At 43.2% G+C, this 23,107-nt stretch overlaps 1 protein-coding gene across 3 annotated transcripts in view; it reads right to left on the bottom strand.

Moving 5' to 3' along the window:
* Positions 1–400: 400 nt before the first annotated feature.
* CYYR1 (cysteine and tyrosine rich 1) overlaps positions 401–23,107 on the bottom strand; it is a 56,659-nt gene continuing 33,952 nt past the window's right edge. For 2 of the 3 annotated variants that reach the window (XM_034074421.1, XM_031051323.2), the window contains exons 3-4: positions 5,724–5,881; positions 401–2,766 (exon numbers count right to left, since the gene is read on the bottom strand). In XM_034074421.1, the coding sequence (XP_033930312.1) occupies positions 2,633–2,766; positions 5,724–5,881 (292 nt within the window). In that variant the 3' untranslated portion in view covers positions 401–2,632. Of the gene's footprint in view, positions 2,767–5,723; positions 5,882–14,987; positions 15,095–23,107 lie in introns of those variants that run through there. The other variant, XM_034074422.1, reaches the window with a different exon arrangement.

Below are 23,107 nucleotides of genomic sequence, written 5' to 3'. Positions count from 1 at the left end.
ACCTGGTTTGCTGAAAGGGCAATACCCTTTCATGTAATATAAAACACCTTTATGTTTTATGCCCTTAGCAAGGACAAGAGATGTGTCGTTGGGAACTAAAATCACTGCCTGGTATAGCTCCATATATGGAGATCTGCAGAGCATTAATTGACCTACTAAATTCAACATCCTCACTAATGTTTTCATAGCAAACAAACAGTTCTCTATCACTATGAAATTCTGAATTTCCTATTTCCATAATTTTCCCATGAAATAAGCCATGTATACATCGTATGTACTTCAGTCACTGACCTTTATATACTATCACTGACCCGCAATACCATCAGAGGCTTTCGTAAAGCTGAAAACAGAGGACTTCATGATCAAATACTTCTAGTTCTTTTCCAGAAATGCCTTTTTATTTAAGAAATCTGCTTCATAACTTGTTCTGACAAATGTCACAGCTGGAAAAATTTTTCCACTAAGGGAAGATTTATGATCTATAGGAGTTTTCTTTCTCTGTATTTTTCAGGACACTGGATTCATCAAACACAAACTGCTCTTTGATTTGTGTGTCTGCATGTTCAGCACAAAGAAATGAAGTACAAGAATGGGAACAATGACAATACTCTTTATCTACAGGTAACATTTTGGCATAGAAATAGCATCTGGTGTGATCAACTGGAAAGTGCTGAGGTATGAGCACAGAGGGATATGGTAGGAACAGGATTTCCCACAGAGAAAATTATGCTTATTCTGTTCTTCATGCTGGCCACCATGTTGGCAGGCACATCAATACCCCAGCAGATGGTTTTCAGTAGGGCCTCAAAGCACACCACATGCAGAAGGTTGCCCTTCATGGGAGGATTTCAACTGAGGAACATCCATCTCTTGAGAGGTCAAGGGTACCAGCTGAAATGTCACAGGACATAGCCCACAGCAGCAGAGCAGAAGTAGATGTAAGGGTAACCTAGTTTAGGACTTGTCACATCTGAGCAGCAAAAGAGAAATTACTTCCTTGGAGTCTTCTTCAAGGAACCAGCAGCTACCAAAACCTGTGATGCAGCTCAGTTCACTGACTGGGTTACAAATGCCTAGGTAGCCAGTGGGCCTCTGACTCAAGGCTCAGTTTAGCCAAGGGTCACATCAGATCTTCTGAACTTACACTGGTGAAGACCAAGGCCATTTGTGCTTTCAAGTGGGGTTTCAAGATGATAAGGTTAGTCAGCCTGGAAAGGACAAATACCACTACAAAATCTGAGCAAGAACACTCAATAAGGTATTGTTTACAAGAAAGCCTCTGAATAACTTCTATGTTCAAAGTTATAAAGTTGCTTGAGTGCTTCCTGGAACCAGGACTGAATGCCAAAAATACCAGACTTAGGTTGTCAGCTGACTTCACTGAGATAGCGCACCACCTTTTGGAAGCTGCTTTCTTATTCATTAATACACTGATACACCTGAAGAGAAGATGAGGGCTACACTGGAAAACATCTAAATGCGTTCTGATCTTTGGGAATCAGTAATAACCTGCAGTCTCTCCCTCTGAAATGGATCTCATGCCACAGCTGTCCTGGACTCTAGGACTCACCTTTCACTGTTTTGGCTGTAGCATTCTCAAACTGCCCAGCCACCCAACTTAAGCTAAGGGTGTTCAGCACTTTTAAATCCTGAAACAGAACCCCTGTCTTTGTGGTTTGCATATAAAACTGAGAAAAATGTTAGTCTTACCATTAAAGGATGATGCTTTAGGTTATAAGATACTCTCTTCTGAAGTCAAACAGCTGCCTCTGAATTACAGTTAACCCCGTAAGTATATGGAACATTTTAATAAGGGTCTGTACTTCATATAGTAAAAAATCAAAGTATCATTTGCTGATAAAAAGGCATTGCAGAGTATTTCTAATGTATAAAGTTTTTAAGAACAGAGAAATCAGCTATAAATTAGTGTTTCACATATAAAAATGCTCTTTATGTTTTACCTTTCAGACCACAAACTAGTCTCACACTATTTAAAAGTAGGCACTTAAAAAACCTGCACTTGGCCAAAAAATAATACCCGTCATTTTTGGTTACTGAATAACTCTGACAGCACTTCTCCCTGTAATGTGTTTATCAGACCAATACACACAGCTGATCACTGGATATTATCAGTCTGAAGTAGAAATTGAAAATAGCTTCAGTCTTCCTTGTTCTTCCTTATTCTCCTCATTTTAAGGAAAGGCGTAACACATACTTGAAAACAGTTGGACATTCCCCCAGAATAAGCCCCAGCAGCTGCCTCTTGTGCTTTTGAAACAGCTTGTTGAACCATCTGTAGCACTTGCATGTTCTTTCTTGGGAAGCCCCCACTCCTGTGTGCTGCAAGGGGCCGCAGCTGAAGCTAAGCACTGATGCTAAGCACCACTCATCAGGCACTAACTTGCAGGAACTGTTTCTTTGGTTACGCGTTGTTTCATCATGAGACATGGAAGGTCCAGAGTGATCAGTATTCTTCTCCATCCTGAGCCGTGGTGACCCACCCAGGTTATTTCAACATCTAGCCATATGTGTTGATGCAGACCCCATCATATCTGTCCCTGAGCTGGTAATATTTGTCCTAATGGTGCTGGATGTTTCAACAGGCAGTTTATATCCATGTGAAGCCATGTAGTTATTTCCCTGAATATCCAGGGTATGGAGGGGGTGGGGGATACTGTATTGAAGTCTGTGGGGTTGGAGTATAAGGAGGAGGTAGGTCAACTGGGTACTCCATTTCATATTCATAACTGTATGGTGGTGGAGCCACTGGAATGGGAGAAAGAAGAAGACATAGTTACAAATCTTTTTATTCAGATGCAGGGCCCCAGATATTTTCTAAATGACATTGAGACTTCCTTACAACAGATGTAAAGTCTCCTAGCAATGCACTTTCTTTGTTTTCAGACTGTCATTATAATACAGCCACTTTATGTCAATGCAAGTCCTGCTTAGCTGTGTGCTCACCAGCATGCTGTGCTGGTAACAGTGTTTGAGTGGCCATACAGCAGGTGACACCAGGATGATGTGTCAGAGCTAAACTTTTTTAGGGGAGGAAGGTTAGGTTTTTATCAGATCCATTCCATTCCACCCCCTTCAGCAGCAACATGGATTTATGTTGTCTCAATATGACAACATATTTTTTGCTGATTTCCACAGACCTCTCAAACACCCTCTAGATCCCCAGGAGATGTGTGACATGCCATATCATGCCAAACATAACAGCATCACACTTCCCAGAGCAAATGCTGGACATCTTCCCAGGGCTGAGGCTGAGTTAAAACAAAGTTTTTGCATTGTTCACCCTAAAAGAGACATCTGAGGGGACCCAGTGTTTGTAAACTGGGTCAGGCAGTTTTGTTAAGAAACAACAAAAATATTTCACAAACAGCTGAAAACATTTTCTCAACTACTTCTACTGAAAATAGAGAAGAAGGATTTGTTACTGCACAGTAAATGCTGCAGAATGATAGCGTGGTACGAACTGAAGGCTCCATATCAAGACTCTGTTAGTCTCTACAAATGTTAAGGTCCAGAGTCTGCTCATGTCTCCACAGATGGAGATATATCCCCTTCCAAGATGCCTCAAGCAGACTGGCATTGAAATAGCACTTGAGTAGTGAGGAAGCAGAAACCTAAGATGTATATGATGAGGGGAAGAGACACAAATCCCATTGTGCCATGGAAAGCACTCCCAGCCTTCTGAAAACCCAGCTTTTGCTGTGGCTGAGGCCAAAGGAAGGGCATCCACTTGGCTGCTCCCATCCAAAACAGGTAATGGCAGTGGGGAGGATTTGTCACAAATCCTGCAGCAAAAGCCAGGTCAGTCATTACTCCAGAATGTTCATGGCAGCAGGGAACACAGAAATCATTTCAGAGCTTCCCCATCCTCTAAAAACTGTTGCTGCTGCTGATAGGAAAAACTGCTCAAACTGTTTGCAGCAGGAACCAGGAGCATGCAGAGTCAAACTGCCTGGAGGTGGAGACTGGGGTGAGTCATTGCAGAAGCAGACTTGGGGAGGAAAAGGCTACAGCCCTGGAATCTTCATTTTGCTCTTGTTCTTACAGCTTGTAGCAACTATTATTTTCTGAAGTAGCTCTTCAGCAATTCATGGTTGAGAATATTGCAGTTTTCTTTCATTACTCATCTCTATGCAAAACAGTGTTGCAATGATAAGGATGATTATAGATGGTTTGAGTTTAACTGGAAAGTAAGAACATGAGGGAGCAAACTGACACTGACAGCAGTGAATGTGATAAAGGAACTCATAATAAATATTGCATAGCTTGCCTATAAGCATCCATAATGCAACTGGGATTTGCTGCAACCTTTGCAACACGAGGGAATATAAAGGCGGGGATCTCTGAGTGGGATAAGGGAACTTCATCCATGAAACACCATTGCCTTTTATTACAGTGAACTCAAATTATCCCAAGGCAATCATTCCTGGATTTGTAATTAACAATGCCACTGAAGCAGAGGCACAGCTGTATTGTATAAACATTGCTAGGCTGCTTCCAGGGTCAGCTCTGCTCTTCAGCAATGTGGCCACTTTCACATGGTGGGGAGTCCAGACAAATGAGCCTTGCAAGATCCCAGTTGGCTCAGTGCAGATCCACATTTAGTGCTCCTGTACCCCAGTCATAGACTGATTCAAGCTGACAAGCGTGGTGCAGAAAGTGGCTTTGCACAGAGCTACCTCGGGTACAGTGTGATGTACCAGTCCCCACTCACTATGGGCACAACTGTACTGCAGCAGATGCATGAGGGGCCCTTATTCTGCCCCGGGGTGCTCTAGGGCCTGTGGCAGCTGACTAGCTCAGTGCAGAGCCTAAAATTGTGCGTGATGCTGCCCTGCACCTAAAAAACATTACACCAAAACAATTTTAATCCACAGACAAGTCTGCACTGAGCATATTCGATACTCAGATAACTTTGACCAAGGTACAATGGACATCTCTGCACCATGCTACAAGTTCCTATCAGTCCAGGCGTGGTACAAGGCTGATGCAGAGTTAACTGGGATGCAGCAGTGCATGCCAGGCAGCAGTCCCTCCTGGGACTCACAGCAGAGAACATCCTGCAAAGATGCCTGTGTGCCTCTGGAGAACTCATCTGGCATCCTGCATCACCCAGCAGGGCTGGTGAGCTCTGGCCAAATACCAGCAAGCTTGGGCTGCATTAGACTTCACACAGCACCACTTGAAGCCTTTGTGCTACAATCCACAGACCTTATTGTCCAGGTTTTTCTCTTGTTGTGGTATGCTGGGAACCTGTTACATTGGGCAATGAAAGAGAGCTGACTGCACATGGACTTGAGCAAATACAAGAACCGGAATACAAAAGAACAACTGATCCATTGCCAGAGAGCCTCTGGCACAGGAGAAGGTCTATCTGCACAGTGCAGCACTGCCCTGAGTGAAGTTCCACCATGCTACTGCAGACACCTCAAGCCATACAGCTGCGTGAGTATGGCACCTGGCCAGACCTCATTAGCCCACTGAGTAGCTGAATAAATTCGCCCAGGCAGAATGCTGCACTGATGAACACTGTGCATGCTGAGCTGTCTTGCGTTTCTCAGCAAGGAGTCATGCCATTCCCCTCCAGACTGAGAAGAGCCTCCTGCTGTATTCACATCCCCTGTTTACTGTGGAGCCATAACTATCCAAAGATACACTATCATGAACACAGACACTCTTGGAGGTGTGTCATTTTGCTTCCTTACCTGGGTATGTGCTGATAGTGTTGATGTGTGTAGCTCGGATGACCCCTACTCGAGTCCCGCGGCTGTTCTTCATGCACATGCAGATACAGATGGCAATCCCAGCAATCACTCCCATTATAAATACAATACCGAAAACGATTCCAGCTATCGCAGTGCCTCTGCAAGGAGAATGAAAACATGCAGTCAGACAACTAATGTTTACAAAACAAAATTCTCTCCCAGGAGCAGCCCCCAGTTGAGAAAAGAAGTGCATATTGATTACTGGAAGTGCTGCAAATTCTGATCCTCACAGCATCTGCACAGAAGAAAGATCTTTGAGACCAAATTGACAAACTCTGTCAAAGTTGGCTTTGCAATTGTGCCAGCTCACTCTGCTGATTTACCATATATTAAATCCTCCCATTCCAGGGCTATCTGAATTTAACAACTTTTAAATATTACCAAGAATAATTTCTTCCCTTTCCCCTCATCGCACAAGAATTCCTTTTTTTTCTCCCTAAAAGCATTGGTATGATTTTCTTTTGAAAAGAGAGTAAGTTATCTCCAGTAATATATTCCAGAAGCATCCTAAAGTGCCTGTATGCTGTGCTTCCACAGGAAAGCTTTTGTCATTGTTTTATCTTAGGTCAAAAAGTCCTTCTGCTGTGCTTCTGAGCCTGCACATTAAGGAGAGCCTCCTCTTCTTTAGGATGAGCAGCAAGAAGCAAAGCAAATGCCTGCTCTTCCACACATCTGCTGCTGCAGCTGGCACAAGTATTTGAGGCTTAAACGATTTCTTTTAAAATGGTCCAGAGGAAAGAATTTAGCTCATCCCCTGAAGTAATGAATCAGACCTTCCTTGAAATTATATAGAGAAAGGAAAGAAAGCCTTATTGCAAGGATACATGGGAGAAAAACCTCACCAAGAGGCACTGAAGAGCTCCCAATAATACTAAGGGCAAAATCAGCCTTTCTGATGAACCCTAGTTCACTCATGCTTCACTGCCTATACCTGACAACAAAGCTAAATTATATGAAAGATGGTATTTACAGCCTACCCTTATATGAAAAAAAAACACCCAGTGACTTGCCAGAATATTCTTGCTCTGTACATCTCTTCATCTTCCAGCAAAGATTTCAAATAGCAACCTTGCTGGCACCTTTTTTATTGGACATTTTAATTAATCCAAACTGGTAGTCTGTTAACATGCATAAGCTCCACCAGGAAGCACTTCCCAATAGAAGTGCGAGAACACATAGCAGGCCTGAGTTTCAAACTGCTGACTTACACCGCACTGGCTGCCACAAAGTCAGCAAGGGTCAGGGTGGACTCAATATTTGAAAAATCAGACCTTCTGCTCAGGAACCTAAATATGAGTTTAAGAGCTTGTTTTTAGGCCCCAACTCCATTCAGGAATTTGGCCAAGATTTGCAGTATGATTATGGAATTACATAGCATAAACAAACACAGACAATTTGCTGTCTTACTAAAATACACTGTAAGGGAGCTAAACTGCTCTATGCTGTTATGTAGCAATGAATAAGGAGTGTGCAGGGAGAGCAAACCTGTTAATATTTTGCAGAATATATAAAGGCCTAATTTACAAAACCCTTTGTCATGGCAGCAAGCACCTGGCCATAAAACCAGTGGCTCAAAACACTGATGTGACCGAGTGCTTTGCTATTAACCACTGTGAGTAACAGAGAAACTCCTCCCTGACCCCTTCATATCCCCATCAGTTTGCTTCTAACAAACCCACTGCCTGATGCTCCTGGAAGAGAGGCACCAAAGTGCCTTAATTTTCTCCATCCTGCTCTTGTTGGGAACATTATCACTACTGTGAGAGAAAACTACTGTATGAGAAAACAGGTCAATTCAGGAGGCACTTTAACACAATACTCTTCATTCCAGAAAGTTTTCTTACAATATCATGATTTAAAAAATCAGACATAATGCACAGGACCCCTAGTATTAACAACAGTGAACCACTACTGCCTTTGCTACATCCCTGAGTGCTGGCAGCACTGCATTACAGAGCTGCAGGGAACTGTTACACTGAAATAATCTTTCTCCCAGTTAGAAGAAGCAGAACCAGCCATTGTTGACTACTGGCCTCAAGCCCTGCATTACATTTCTGCTTTGTACATGGTCCAGTGCTGACCAGCTCCTGCATCCCAAGTACATTCTGCCTGTGCAATCTGCTCAAATCCAGAAACCACAACTGTTTCTTGCACTTCTGACCAGCTGTACCCTGAGGAAAACCCAACCTTCATCCTAAGGGCTGACAACATGTGTTACCTTTCCACTGCTTACAACTTCTATATGAATAAAGCCCATTTTAAACACAGTTTAAATAGAGTTTATCTCAGCAAAAGTATCCCATTCATTCCAGAAGTGGTCAGCCAGATGTCATTTGGTCATCTGCCCTGAGCGATGGGTTGCACCCTTCCTGTGCCAGTGCCTACCAGACACCTCAGCCTCACACCTAAGCCCACTTTACCCTTCTATATGAACAGCAACAGCTCCAAAGCAATATTGCTCCACTAGTTTAAATAATGATTCTGTGATACTTTACATAAGAAGTATTCATAAGGAAAGGGAAAAAAAGATTACAAAAGATCTGATACCATCTTCAAAAGAAGGTTCCAGCTTTCCTGAGATATTAAGCAGATAATTATAGACATGCCAGCTTGCTTTGGGTAATGATGATAAGATCTGAGGACTCACTTGCAGTCCTACAGTTTTTCCTACTGACCCCTTGGCGCTGTGCTGTCTCTGCAAAGAAGCAGTGGCAAAGCAAGTCAGAGCTGTAGAAAGCTCCTCTGTACCTGAAAGTCAAAAGGGGGCTGGGTTCACTGGCAAAACTTCCAAGTTGGAAAAGGCCTCTCAGACTAGACGCAACCACACTGGAAAGCAAATCTAGGTCAGTAAGCAAAATACGGAATATCCACTAAAGGATTCTTTGCTGATCCCCTCTGCAGTTCCTGCTAGTATAGCCATGAACCAGAAACAAAAATGGTCACTGAGGAAAATATTCACCAGCTCAGCTTTGCTGACAAAACTGGTAAGTGCAAGTCTTGCTCACAGCTCTGAAATCAGGACAAAAAGTGGTTTAAATAGCCAGACCCACCGCTGCTTGTGGATTCAGGTTTTCACACTGCAGTGGTAAATTTAGACCCCCTATGGATGGTTACGCAAGGACAGCCTGAGATACGGAGCAGAAGATGTAGGTCACTTTTTAAGTTCATTTACAGCCTGAGTACCAGCAGAAAGGCGCTTGCTGGTCTCGGTGGGCTTCAGATCAGACCTAATGCCACACACATGACATTGTTCCAGGAATCAAGTGTTTGAGTTGAAAAGGATCTGTTTGAGAGGACTTCAGGAGATGTACTCTCCCAAATATATAAAATGCTGTGTCGCTCTCTGAGAGTGAGTTAAAGCATAAACTCAACCTAATTCAGAGACCTGCAGCTCTTGCCACTCACAATGGCCCTCAATAAAACCACGAGCACTCTGCCTCTAAACGTCAGGCTGCACCTCCTCAGCACTAAATCCCGGCAGCCCAATGGTCACACAATACCTGTTGTGGGCACACAGCACAAAAATAAATCTTGTTCTTTCTGTGGAAAGCCGATGGTTTGACTAGAAGGTATGGAGAAAAACAAGCACGCATTGTTTACAAAATGGTGAAATTTCTCTTCATGCTAGTGGGTAATTCTTGAAAATAAATACCCTATTAACTATGTGTTCCATGGTTTATATTAAAAGATGCTTGCTTTGCCTCTCTCTCACTGACATTTTATACCTTTGCATAGAGACACAGAGGATACAGAGATTTTTTACGCTATCACCACCACAGAGTTGTTCAAGGAAAAGTGCCTAAGAGAAAAAGGACACTATAAAGCAAAAGAAGACCTAGAAACCACACAGCAGAGTCACATAGCAACTAGGAAGTTAGAAATAAAGGATAAACTTTGAAATGGAGCAACCTGAAGGAAAACATTATGCAAAGTCTTTTACAGAAACAAAGCCAATGAAGGGAAAAAGACTGCTACAGAAAAAAATGATGCAGAGAAAAGTAAAGATGGAGAGGGGCAGAAGTCATTTTAAAGTTGTGGAAGTGTCAAGAGACACTGTCAAGGTAAAAATCAGATATTCAAAGCAGCAGCTTTCAACTGGCTTTTAGCAACTTCCTGCTGGAGAGAATATAAATCTCATTCACAGTTTAACATTTCTGGCACAGCAGAACCCAGCGCAGGGGATCAGGCCTTTTGCTGGGTGGCACCAAGGTCCTGACAATGCTGGAGCAGGGCAGGGCTCCCACTGCTCCTAGACTTAGTGCAGCTGAGGTGCTTGGGGTCAGATAACCCATCACTTGGGGGATCTAGTAACCTGGGTGTTCTAAACAAGTGGCAGAAGTGTCCACCTGTGATGGAGTTGAGATAGCTGGAGAGAAGGTGAGAGACTGAAGAGCAGCCCTGATCCTTCAGGCTTTGAGTAGGAATGGAGCTCATTCAGTGCCCCTTTCACCTCCATAAGGCTGCTACTCTGGGAGTAAGCAAAGTGGATGGCAAACGTGCCCAAGATGAATACTACTTCCATGGTCTTCTGCACTTTGGAAACAATGGATCCCAGGGGCCTAAAAATCTTATGGCTCAATAGGATAGTGTTTCCTGAAGGAAGAATGATTACTGGGTAGGCAACTTTCAAATGCATTGCCAACATTTGTGAGCCAGGCATATATGGCAGGCACTGCTGTATAGCAGGGACTTTGTAGTTTACTGGCCTCTGTTTTTCCTTCTCGGGTTCTGCCTTAACTTCATATGTGGAGCATGAAACTTTGCCATGGAGCCTGGTTTATTAGTACAGAAAAAACTACAAAGAAAAGAAAAAACCTTTCAGACAGCTTTTCCAGAAAGCACACAGACTGCATTGCAAAATGTGATAAGCCCCATTGCCACTGAGAATGTCCCTCCTAAGGCTTCCTATCTGCCCCTGCTTTCCACCCAGGGATCTTCAGCAAAGTGCATGTCCCAAACCCCCCCATCACTGCAGCCAAGGAATGCTGTGTAGGATGTACCTCTGGCCTTCTCCTGCCTCTGAAGTGGGCTCAGGACTGGCTCCAGTTACGGGTCAGGGCAAACCAGGTGAAGCACAGAGGAGCAGATGCTCACCAGCCCAGCCAAGTTGCATCACAGACCTCCAGCCACATGCTTGCATCCCAATGCTGCTTCAATCTCCACTCAAACCCCTCCTGCTGAAGCTTGGAATGCCCTCCTTCCTTAATGCTTGCACTCATTCCTCCACACTTGTACCTACTCAGTGTGCCGGGCCAGCCCCAGCTGCTGGCACTGTTCTCCTCCGAGGAAGCCATGGGGACAGTTACGATTTGCACATCCTCCTGTATCCCCATCTGGCAGCACCCCTTGCCCATGGGTGCCTTGCAGGGAGCCCATGCTGCCTGGCTGGCTGTCCCCAAACCCCTGACTCCTCAGCTTTGCATGACCCTCACCCCTGCCCTTTCTACATTTGCAGTCCTTCACAAGCAGATTCTCTTGATTCCTACTTTTCTTTAGCCTTTCCCCTCTCTGAAACACCTTTAAAGGCTGGAGAAGCTACTAGGGGCATGTAGTCCAAAGATACCTTGGTAAGAGCAAAAGGAAACTTTCCTGGCCTCCTAAAATGATCACAGCTCAGCAACTTTCTGACCCAGACAGGTTGGTTTGGTTTGTAACTGTATCACTCAGTGGATTTCTCCTCTGCAAACCTGCCCTGCCGCATCCTGAGCTCATGTAAATTTTAGCATCTACAGCCTCATGGGGCAAAGAGCTCCCAGCTTAATTACATGTCTGAAGAACTGTCTTCTCTGGTCTATCCTGAACTGAATGTGATTTTACAGACCTTTAGCATCACACCCGGCAGCAGCCTCAGTCCTATTTGGCTGTTCTGTGTACAGGGAATGCTTCATGACTCTAATCACCCCAGCCAGTCCTCCTTGTACTTTTTCTCATCCTCTTCTGTTGTTTTCTGAGAGCTGCAGCAGAAGCACATATAACAACACAGAGGCACAGTAATGTTCACTGTTCTCTGTTTTCTTCTCAAATAACCCACGGTATTAGATCCGTTTCTGCTTGACTGTCACACAGTTGGAACTCAGGTTTTATGGCACTATTTACCATAATACCAAGCCTCATTTCTGAGAGAGAGCCCATTGGTTCATGTGGGAGTTTGGGTTGTTTTTCCCTGTATGCATTATGTAACATTTATAGGCCGTGTCTTGGTGACTCATACCTCTACCAGAGGACACAGGCTAAAGCTAGCACAGGTGAACTTAAGCCACCATCTTTTCCAGAGCCCAGCTCACTCTGTAAGACTGCTCTCGTGAGACCTCACTTGGAGTATTGTGTGCAGTTCTGGTGTCCTCAACATCAAAAGGATATGGAACTGTTGGAAGAAGTCCAGAGGAGGGCCACGAGGATGATCAGGGGACTGGAGCACCTCCCATATGAAGACAGGCTGAGAAAGTTGGGGCTGTTCAGCCTGGAGAAGAGAAGGCTGCGTGGAGACCTCATAGCAGCCTTCCAGTATCTGAAGGGGCCTACAGGGATGCTGGGGAGGGACTCTTCATTAGGGACTGTAGTGATAGGTCAAGGGGTAATGGGTTGAAACTTAAACAGCAGAGGTTTAGATTGGATCTAAGGAAGAAATTCTTTACTGTTAGGGTGGTGAGGCACTGGAATGGGTTGCCCAGGGAGGTTGTGAATGCTCCATCCCTGGCAGTGTTCAAGGCCAGGTTGGATGAAGCCTTGGGTGATATGGTTTAGTGTGAGGTGTTCCTCATGGCAGGCGGGTTGGAACTAGATGATCTTAAGGGCCTTTCCAACCCTAACTATTCTATGATTCTATGATCAACTTAGAAACTAGAATTGCAGAACTAACAGAGCTCCACACCAGAGATGTGTGTACATTGGCATAAAGGTCTTTTCATCCTGTAATAGCTCACGTCAGCAATTTTACAGCAATCTGATTGAGTATGGCAAGAAGTTGTTACAAGCATATAAAGATCAGTGTTCCCACTGTGCCTGTGCTATATTTCATTATCATATTAGTGCAAGGAAGCCATGCCATTCTCAGTCTTCACTTTGCTCAGCTGATCTCTTCTACCTCATCGTCTTTTCTAATTTCCAGTAGTTTTTATTTCTCCAGTTAATTTACTGCCAACTCTCTGTATCTGTGATTTGCTGGCACTGCATCTCTAGAATCATATTAATAATGCATGCAACACATTTTGGAATACTACTGCTAATACTAATAAATACCCCTTAATTTTCCCCTTTCTGGGCATTCAAAAAGAAGCTGGTAAGGGATTTTTTTTTAAACTCATTCTCTGAGATACAACAAAATTTAAAAAATCAATGAGCTTTGATGATCTGATCCAGACACTGACATTTTGGAAAACATACTCTTTGGACTCTTCATCACACTTGATGTTACTTGGAAGGAGGAGGTGTTGGGCTATTTATTTAATTTGGTTGGCAAGCCCTATTTTACTTGGACTGACAGCAGAAGTCAGCAGGGTCATGCACCGTTTCCTCTGCCTCTGAGGGAGCAGGCAGACCCATTCTGGGGGATTGTCCCTTTGTTTTCATAAGAAAGAAAACACATTGTGAATGATCTGAAAATGATAGTGACTGTCCAGAGCATTTTGGCTGTAAAGCTGAGGTACCTTGAGAACCCCATGTCAAAATCTGATGAAGGAGTGCCTGAATCAGCTGTGGTGCTCCAGAGCTGAACCAGCAGTCTTCTCACCAGTCTTACAGCCCTGGAACGCAGATACCAGGGTAGCATGGACTGAAAAGCTATCCAAGCCAAGAATCAGTTAAATAGTCAGCTAGCTGCTGCCTCCTGTTTAGAATTAAATACTCACTTTACAGAGCAGTAACTCACATGGATAGGGCTTGTATTCGAGGCGTTCCTTTGCACGTTGCACTTAGACAAAATTCCAACTAGTACTTCCTTTAGATACACTTTTTACTGCAAGGAGGAAGGAGATTATTGTCTGCTTTCGTAAACAAATCCCTCCTGTCTGTTAAAACTGGGTACAGACTGTACTTGGACAGTACTTCCCTTCTTTTCCTCCTACTCAGTTGTATTTAAGGTGTGTTGTTAATGTTTAATTCCTTCTAAGTAGTTTCCCCTTTGCTGTTCCCTCTCTACCTTGTTATATTTGCAGGATTATTAACTCAAGCACCAAAACATCCTGAGTACCACCTGTACAATGAAAAGGTAGTAGGTAATCATCCCAATTCCTGACCTCCCTCCTCCCAGTTCCTTGTGAACAGGTCAGCACTTTGAGACTGCTCCATATTGTTAAGATACATAACCCTACAAAGAGTTAAAAGACAGTACTTTCTGCCTTTTAGTATTGCCAGTGCCTGAGCAATAGGGTATCTTCTACAGCTTGTTAGAAGGCTGCTGAGCCACTGAAGTGTAACTGTGGCACACTTGCAAAACCAGAGAGAAAAATCATATAAACTGCAAACCAAAAGGATATGTAATTACAGCTTGCTCTGGTTTGGGCTATCGGCAGACAGGCTTTTCAGCCAATTTGCCTTCTGAGAAATACACAGACATTTTGTGCTTACTTCCTTTATGCTAAACCATATGCTTTTCTCCCCATCACATTGCTCAGATGCTGCTTGGCCACTAGTGCTGCAAAGTGCTTCAAATGAAGTGATCTTGGAAAGGTCAACGTTGCTCCTCCAGTAGAGGGAGAGTAGAGAAGTGAGCTCTTCCTCTAGCTGGTTCCCAAACTGCCTTTCCCACCTACATACAAGGCTGAGATCCTTCTGCTGCCCTAGACAGAGCAGGGAGAGCGAGAGATAGCATTGCTCCCACCCTGCTTAAGACTTAGCGCACAGCTGGCTCAGAAATACTTTTATGGACAGAGGAAATGATGCATGAAATATACCTGGGAGGTTCATGCCTCAATATAGCAAGCACAACACCTAATATGCAGTGGTGTTATCAACTGAGCATGGCTAAGCAAATATATTCTTATCAGTCCCAGCCTGCCCAGCATTTTCACCAGACTAATACCATGTACACACGTGGATGCTGGTTTTGAAACACTTGAGTCTGTCTGACAGTTAAAAAAATTCAGCACATTACCAGAATGTGAAAAAAAAACCTCAAACCCTACAATGAATTTTTAAATTGAAATGAGATTTCAAACAGGTGAGAAATACGGAATGGGGGCAAGCTGGTTTTGGGGTTTTTCTGACCTTTCATGTGAAAGAATTCTGATTAAAATACTGCAAGGTTTCCAGTTGCCACTTTCCACCCTCATGCTCTCCTCCTGCTTCTCTGTCCTTGTTTTGCAGCAGCTCCTCTTGCCCCACCTTTCCCTCTCAGACATCCTGTGCTGCTCCCTGCAGTCATGACCTTCCCTTGCTCTGTAATGTGCTTTACATGCTTCCCTGGAAAGGAAACAGAAGCCATAATGCAATTTCCACTTTCCAAAATGTTCCTCATTGTGCTCCCGAATCCAAAGCCAACCTGATGTTGACTTAAATAGAAAGTTACAGCACAAATGTACCTAATGTAGCCTTTGCTTTAATTTAGGGGATTTTATTATTTTTATGCTTGCAGCTTGCATTGCTGGCTGAGCCTTCCATTTAAAACACTTTCTGAATCAACAGCAATGGGAAAGGCTGAAATTGCTGCCCAACTTCCAGCCTTTTAAGCATTGAAGGACAAGGCCTGGAAAATACGCTCGGCTTCCAAGAAGACCACAAGGTTAGTAACCCCTAGTAATAGCTCATTTCTGGCAGTCAGGTAACTGAGTATAAACACTCAGGAGAATCCCAGGAATACTGTCTTTCTGGTAATTCTTAACATACTCTTTCTGACAGTGATTTTATTTACATCAGCTTCTATGAATGCTTGGTTGTGCACACCCCGTGAGTTCAACACAGGAGAATCCTGCAGCTCCCTTCTGGGAAGCTCTTGCTGTAGAGGCCTGACTTACTATTGTGACCTCTTGCCTGTCACGCCTCTGAGCTATCGACAGTCAAACCTGCCTAATTCTACCCAGGCATATTTTTACCCAGCCTTGCCAGAAAGGTTGACAGTTCCGCACCTTTTATTATGGCTGCTACCTGCTTTGTGCCTGTAGCAAATCTCACAGCCAGACACGCGTGATGTGTTTTTGATGTGCCAGGGAAAACCCTGCACAGGGCTGTTTTTTGCTCAGTGAAACAAGTGTGTAGACACACTAAGGGAAAATGCCAACAGATGGGGCTCTTAACTTTTGCTCTGGGAGGCAGGGTGGAGGTGACCCGCAGACTGATTCATTTCAAAAGAGAAAGAACTATAATGGCTGTAATTAAAAGGAGCATTTTCTCACAATTTCCAAGGCAATGGACTAAACAGAGAAGTTAATGCTAGATACAGAAACCAAAGGAGAGCTCTGCCACACTCCAGGACATCTTCTGGGTCCTCCCTTCACTTTCTTGCTGTTGACCTTCATGTCTGTCTTCACAGTTTCATGCCACTAAGCCCATTCCTGTCAACTTCACTTGCACAGTTTTGCACAGTGAAGGCTGTTCCTTACTGTGTTCAGTATTTTCCACATAAGACTGTCTCCTCAACAGCCTTCTGTGTACCAGCTAGCCACTACCACATGTGCTGTGGCATGAGTGTAGCTGCTGGCAGAGCTGTGAGCTAATGACCACACTTCCTTTAACTGGAACTAAGAAACCAGTGAAACAGAATGAACTGTTTTTTGGCAAAACCCCCTCTACTTCTTAACATGACAATCACACATTCTGAGTGTAGTTTGTGAAAAATGGCAACAAAACCAACAACAAAAATAGTAGTAGCACTCTCAGTGTGCCTTTTGGGTGGGAGGGTGCAAGGCATCAGGGTGACTTTCCTTAGCTGTTAAAAGCTGGAACCTGACTGCTGGATAAGGCATCCTCCAGGCATTTCACAGAAGTGCTCCTGCTGGCACAGCAGAGACCAGGGCTGGGTGGCTCAGGACGGCAGCACTGGAAAAGACTTCCCCATTGCTTGAGGCAGCACAAGCTCATACCAAACTCAACTGACCGTGTATACCCCTGACTGAAACTCATACAAAACAAGGTAGAAACACATTATTTTCCTGCCAGTTAAATATTTCCCAGGACAGGGCTGTCCTTGAGATGCAAATGCCACTGAATATAACTCTAAGACAATTTTATTGTTTCGTTTGCTAATGAGAAACCTGTTTGTATTATGTAAGTGAGGCTCTTCTAGGCTGCAACTTTGGACGTTCTAAGTTTCCACAGAGGCTCTCAAAGAGGCCACAGTTCAAGCATTAAGGTTTAAAATACACTAATGGAGGCAAAAGCCCAAACTTGGTATCTTGCATTCAGTGCATGCTTCATATAAAATTGCATATGGCTGACTCAAGAACTCCTTCCCAATTATGGAAAAGTTGATGCCAAGAGAAACATTTATTTCCTTTTTGGTAGTCAGTTCTGAAGACAGAAGTAGCCTCAATGCCAACCTAGTAGCTTATGTGGATTGCTAAGTAAGATGTATTTTTAATATTGAAAGATTTCTGCCTAGATGCAATGTAGCCCCTAAAAACACTGGATGAATCACTGCAAAGAAGTGCAGTATCAGCTCCTGACGGGGACAGCACAAGCCAAATCAGAACTTTCAGAGGAATGAAGACCACAGAGTGCAGAGGGAGAAACCAACAAGCAAATGCCACAGACCAGATACTACAAAACCAATTGCAGTTTTGTTGTGCAAACTGAACTGGAAAAGCATCGTAGTGACCCTCATCCCATAAATACTCCCTGCTCATAAAGTCCATTTTTCAGGAGTCCATCATTCTACCTCTGGCATCCTCGAATATATCCTCATCATCTATTGAAAAGGTGCATGGGACCCCAGATCATCTGGAGTAACTTCTTTTCAGGAACACACTGTTTCTTCATAAATTGCCTCTCAGAAACAAGCTCTGTCTTAGGAGAGATCAGGAGACACCTGAACAAAGCAATGCCAGGAATGCAGACTGTATTTGTCCACATCACTAGAAAATCATCCCAAGAGCATAATCAGATTGGAGGCCTTGGCTCCACACACACCACACACCCCCCCCCTCCTCCCCCCCACCTTCAGGAAAGCCCAGCAAATGCTCCTGCTCCTTTGTAATGGAAAGTCATGTGGACACCAGCACCATGAGCACAGTGACCCACTTGCTGAGACAATGTTAAGGCTGGTGCTGGTTACCTGGTGACTACATCTGCAACTGCAAACCAGCTTTGACAGTGAAAAGCCAAGCCCCTTCCAGTCCCTGCAGAGTTCATTGCACATCATAAGCGATTCGTGATCCTTTCCTAACTAATACTGATGTTTCAGTTGTACTCTGACATTAGTGAGCTATAAATTACTCCTGGAGCAGAAGCTTATTAGCTCTTTTTTTAATGATATAGAGGAAGAATGTCGCCGTTTTATGCAAGAAGAGGAGGATTGGAACCAAAAATCCTTTTTTACAACAACAACATAAAAATAACAGAGAATAAGACAAGGCAATATAATACCTGAAAATGAACTGCAAACAACACTGCTTTATGGACCTGAAAAAAAAGGTTTTGACTTTTTGAGAAATCCGATTCTCAGAACATCAAACTGTAGCTCCAAAACGCATTTATGATTTATTAAATATCAACCCCAATTGGAAGATTTTACTGCGTTTAGAATTCTGCCTGTTAGACAAATGAAAAAGATGTAGGATTTTTTATTTTTTATTTCCACTGACTAATCTGAAGTGGTTTCTGGAGGATCTGGGAGAAAAAGTCTGGATTAAAAGATTAAAACCCCAGTGCCATAAATTATGTTTCCATTTTAAAAAGAAAATAAATTAAGTGCATTGCCTGAGTAACAGTGCAATAGCTTTTTAAAAAGGCAGCTCTAGCTAGCACTGTATATTTTGAGTTGAAATAAATCTAGCTGGGTTTTGAATTATCCAGCATAGGGATTTTTCCCTTGTATCTTCCAATAAAAATATTAAGACACTGAGAGTTTAGTTTTAGAAATACTGGAGTGGAGTGAAAGAAAAAAAAATGCTTTTCATCTTCTCTTTCCATCTCCCTTTTCTAATGTATTTTAATATTCAACTCTTACCCCTGTGAAAGCAATAAAAGAGCCTCTTCTGCATTCTTTTCTGCATCAGATTTATGACACCAATTACATTTTTCTTTCTCATTCTCTCTTCCCAGGTGCTATGTCAGAGCTTACAAGGACCACAAAGCCCCACTGAGTCTAAGCCAGTGGACATTCTGGCTGTAAATCACCATTTTCAAAAACCTACAATGAGCTTGAAAATATTTACATAAATCTTTGCAGGATTCAAACCTTATTATGTAGCATAAGTAAATTATGGTTTTAGTGGTTTGGAATACCCTCATTAAGCATGCATGAAGTGCCATTTACAAATGTAAAAGGAGTTAAGTGCTTGGGTATATGAATCATTTTATGCTTCTGGAGAAAGGACTATGAGTCAGAAAACTAAAAAAAAAAGAAAGTTAAACTGCAGTTACAAAAACATGCTGTGGCTCTTACAGATTCCATAAAATGATGAAAGTTGTTTTATCTGAAGGCAGCTATGCTGAGGATGCAGAAGTCACCACATGATAAAAATGTGTGCACATGCTACATTAAGTAGCATTGAGCTAGATTTGACCTCTTCCACTTCAGGAGCTGTTTGGGAGCTGGAGAAGAGCCAGTTACTGATGAATCAGCAGTAACTTCCCTCAGAAGTACATGAAAGCCTGGCTCATTTGTGTGGCCTGGATGAAGGACAGGGAAATCCCATAGAGCAGCAAGAGAGAGCGGACTGAACACCCAGCCCCTTCCTCCCCTGTCCCAGGAGATGGGACATTGCTTATTCCTGTAGAGCTGTGCACAAGAGATACCCCTTTGTGCTGGTCCCTTCCTCACAGTTTTGGTGTCACTTTACCTTGATTTTTATGCTAATAAGTTGTAGCAAGTAAAGAGCCCTGATTTCTTTGGGCACACAGCCCAATGCCTTTTTCCCTCTCATGCCAGGTGAGAAGCGCTTTTTCCAAAAATGCATCACTTGGAAACCTCAGGAATCACAGAATCACAGAATAGTTAGGGTTAGAAAGGACCTTAAGATCATCTAGTTCCAACCCCCCTGCCATGGGCAGGGACACCTCACACTAAACCATGCCACCCAAGGCTCCAGCGTATCAACCGAACCACACAGCTTGGTGTCATTGGCAAACTTGCTGAGGGCGCACTCAATCCCACTGTCCATGTCACCGACGAAGATGTTGAACAAGACTGGTCCCAACACCGATCCATGAGGGACACCACTTGTTACTGATCTCCAGAATGAACTTAAACATATGCTTAGGCTTAAATATCACACTTCCAATGAAGCCAACAGACTTTGTGTGCTTTGATGAATAAAAGCCTAAATCCACTGTCTGTTAGACAATTAAAATGCTATCCTTCCATGTGAGTTTTGCCTAAGGTAACAGCTTTGATGCTTGATCGACTATTTGAAAGGAAATGCTCTGTTCCCTCCTTTTGGAAAAGGGAGGAAGCCTGGCAGAAGGCTCTCCCATGCTGTGATTATCACATCTGACAATAGTTAAGCACAACTGGGAACACCAAAGTGCAGCCAACCTTCAGGTGTCCTTTGCCATACTGTATGCTCTAGTAAGTTCATGCTCTTTAACAGGGCTAAGTGTTTGTCATAGCTTCACGAAAAAACAACGGCATCCACCAGCCAGTATGGCTCATATCCATGCAAATATCTCTGGCAGCAAAAAGAGATGTAGCAACAATCTGAGTTATTTTGACAGAACGATCTGTAAACATAACATTTTGCAAAGTGTTCCTTAAGGCTTTAAGTACTGCTGCTATGTCATGACCTGTTACTAATCTGGACTTCACACCATTTTGTACAGTGTGAAGGAAGTGACTGAATGCCATTATATGACTTGCAAAGTATCCAACATCAAAAGCATTCGCAACATATTAATACAGTTTTCATTAAGATATATGTTCACAGGGTCATTTATTTTTCCCAACTGTCCCAGTCCATTACCGTCATTTCAGACTGTAGCTGTTGGAAAGATCAGACAGGTCGGCCAACAGCATGGTAAAGTAACACAGAAAAATGTTTCCCCAGGAAAACAGACTGAATTATGTCCCTTGGTGTATCATGTGCATGACTGATTAAACAGGAATTACACTCTTGAAACAAGAAATGCACTTTAGCCTACACAGTCAACTAATGTACTGAAGAGGAACACTGTGATATACACAAGGACACATACTCTGCTACACAGCAGCTCCTCAAAACAACTCTAGTCTGGAAACACCCATCATTAAGAAGGGATTGAAAACGCTATTTCACAGTTTTATATCAAAATGGCATATGCAGGGTCAATCCAGAGATGTATTACTGAAACTAACACATTTGTAGAGAAAGCTTGAAAAGGAAATTTTCAATAATCAGATAGTAAAAGAGTATTTTCAATGATGAGAAGAATATGGCTGTGGAACAGCTTTCCAGTAGATGTGGCAGGGGTTAGCTACTTGAGAGGTGTGAATATTGAGCTCGGCACATTTATGAAAGCAATTGTGTGATGCGTTGCCTGCGATAGCAGGAACCCAGTTGCAATGACCCAGGAGTGCAATGCAAGCAGAAGTTCTGAATTCTGAGCTAAGCTGCAGTAGGTGCAAAAAAAAAATATACAAAGACATCAAAAGGACTCATGTCTCTGAGTCACTGTGAAGTCACCAAAGCTCTGGGCAAGCTCTGGGCTCAGAGATTGAGGGAGGGACCTAATTAGCAGCCTCCATTCCAAACCTCTCTGCATTTTCGATTCTCTTCTTTCTGAAGCAGCTGCATGTACCCACTGTTCTCATACAAACACAGGAACACTCTTGTATTCAGCAAACATCTGCTCTAGCATGGATTTTTTTATCATGTCCGGAAAAATGGAGGTGAGGTAGTATCCTCGGACAGATCTCATGGTCACTTGCCTGATGGTACCAGAAGCATGTTATAGCCCAGCCAATCTGAACTGACAACTCAGTTAAATTGTACTGTGCAGCAAATTTTCTGAGGCACAAAGTAGAATTATGCTTCCCAACTCTGGGGAAGACAAGTGGGAAATTAAAGAAGCACAGAATGATGTGAAGCAGAAAGGCAGATGGCACAATAAGGCGAAGAAAGTAAAAATGGAAATCTGAGAGCAACTCCATTGAAGAACCAAAGAGACCAATAAAAGGAAGAATTAATTGGTCCTCTCTGTGCTGCTGAGGATCTCTCCTTGTGCCCCTCAAACTTCAAAGGCTACTTGTACTCAGACAGGCCGAGCTGAACGCAAAGGTCCTGACTCAACAAAACACTTCATCACTTAGAGTGGAACATATGTTTAAATGCTTTGTGGCACTGGGACTCCAGTGCATAAGGGGAATGAAGAAAGCAGGAACACAAAATAAGTGGCAGTATGTTGGAGCTGGCAGAAGCAGTGGAACACGCTGCATCTAATACGTGACAAGAGCTGGAATGGAGGGAGGCTGTGAACAGAGTTAAGAATTAACAGGGTTTTAAGTACCAACAGCCTAGATGATATAACAACTGAGAAGGTCTAATCCTGAAGTTAAGTGAAGTTAATGAGGCATGCTGATTCTCTAAATCAGAGTTTCATAAGCAGTGGTGCTATACCTTTGGGTTGTGCCTCTCTATGGCACAAATGCCACTTCTCACCCTTTATGTGAATAGTGAACATTTCAACCAGCCTCAATGTTTGGGATAAGCACACTTTAGGAAGAGGACAGCAATGGCACACACAGTGTGGGAGTGAGTGAGGGTTGGGGTGATGAGAATATCTAAATTCTGGATGCAAGACGTGGGAGCATGCAGGAGTAGCAGAAATGCACCAGAAATCTACAGCTATATCACCTGGCACACACGTAAGCCCATCACAGAATGAGAGTCCATCATGAGAAGCCACAACATTTTGTCCACATGATGAAATTGCACAGGCACAAACTGCAAAAAGAGGTGATGGAGAATGAGAACAGCAGTTGAGTAAGGTGTCAGCTGTGTTAATTAGCAAATGAGCCACTCTTGTAGGAAATGGAGGAAATTCAAGCACTGCCCAAAAGCAAAGCATCACCAGGAACACTGAAAATTTTAAGATTTAAGAAAAATTTTAAGACTTCAAAAAAAGGAGAAAAGCAAAACATGACTCTGTAGGTTGAAGAAACTAGAGAACGCAGGAAAAAGCATGAAGGTGTTTTATCATATGGTTTTCATTTTCAGGCTTTTGCAAGAGATAGTTTACATTCTGAGTCATTTTTT

Source organism: Melopsittacus undulatus, chromosome 2 (genome assembly GCF_012275295.1).
Source record: "Melopsittacus undulatus isolate bMelUnd1 chromosome 2, bMelUnd1.mat.Z, whole genome shotgun sequence".
Classification (NCBI taxonomy): Eukaryota; Metazoa; Chordata; class Aves; order Psittaciformes; family Psittaculidae; genus Melopsittacus; species Melopsittacus undulatus.
Note: the sequence above shows the minus strand (reverse complement) of the source record. Positions and strands in the feature narration are given on the sequence as shown.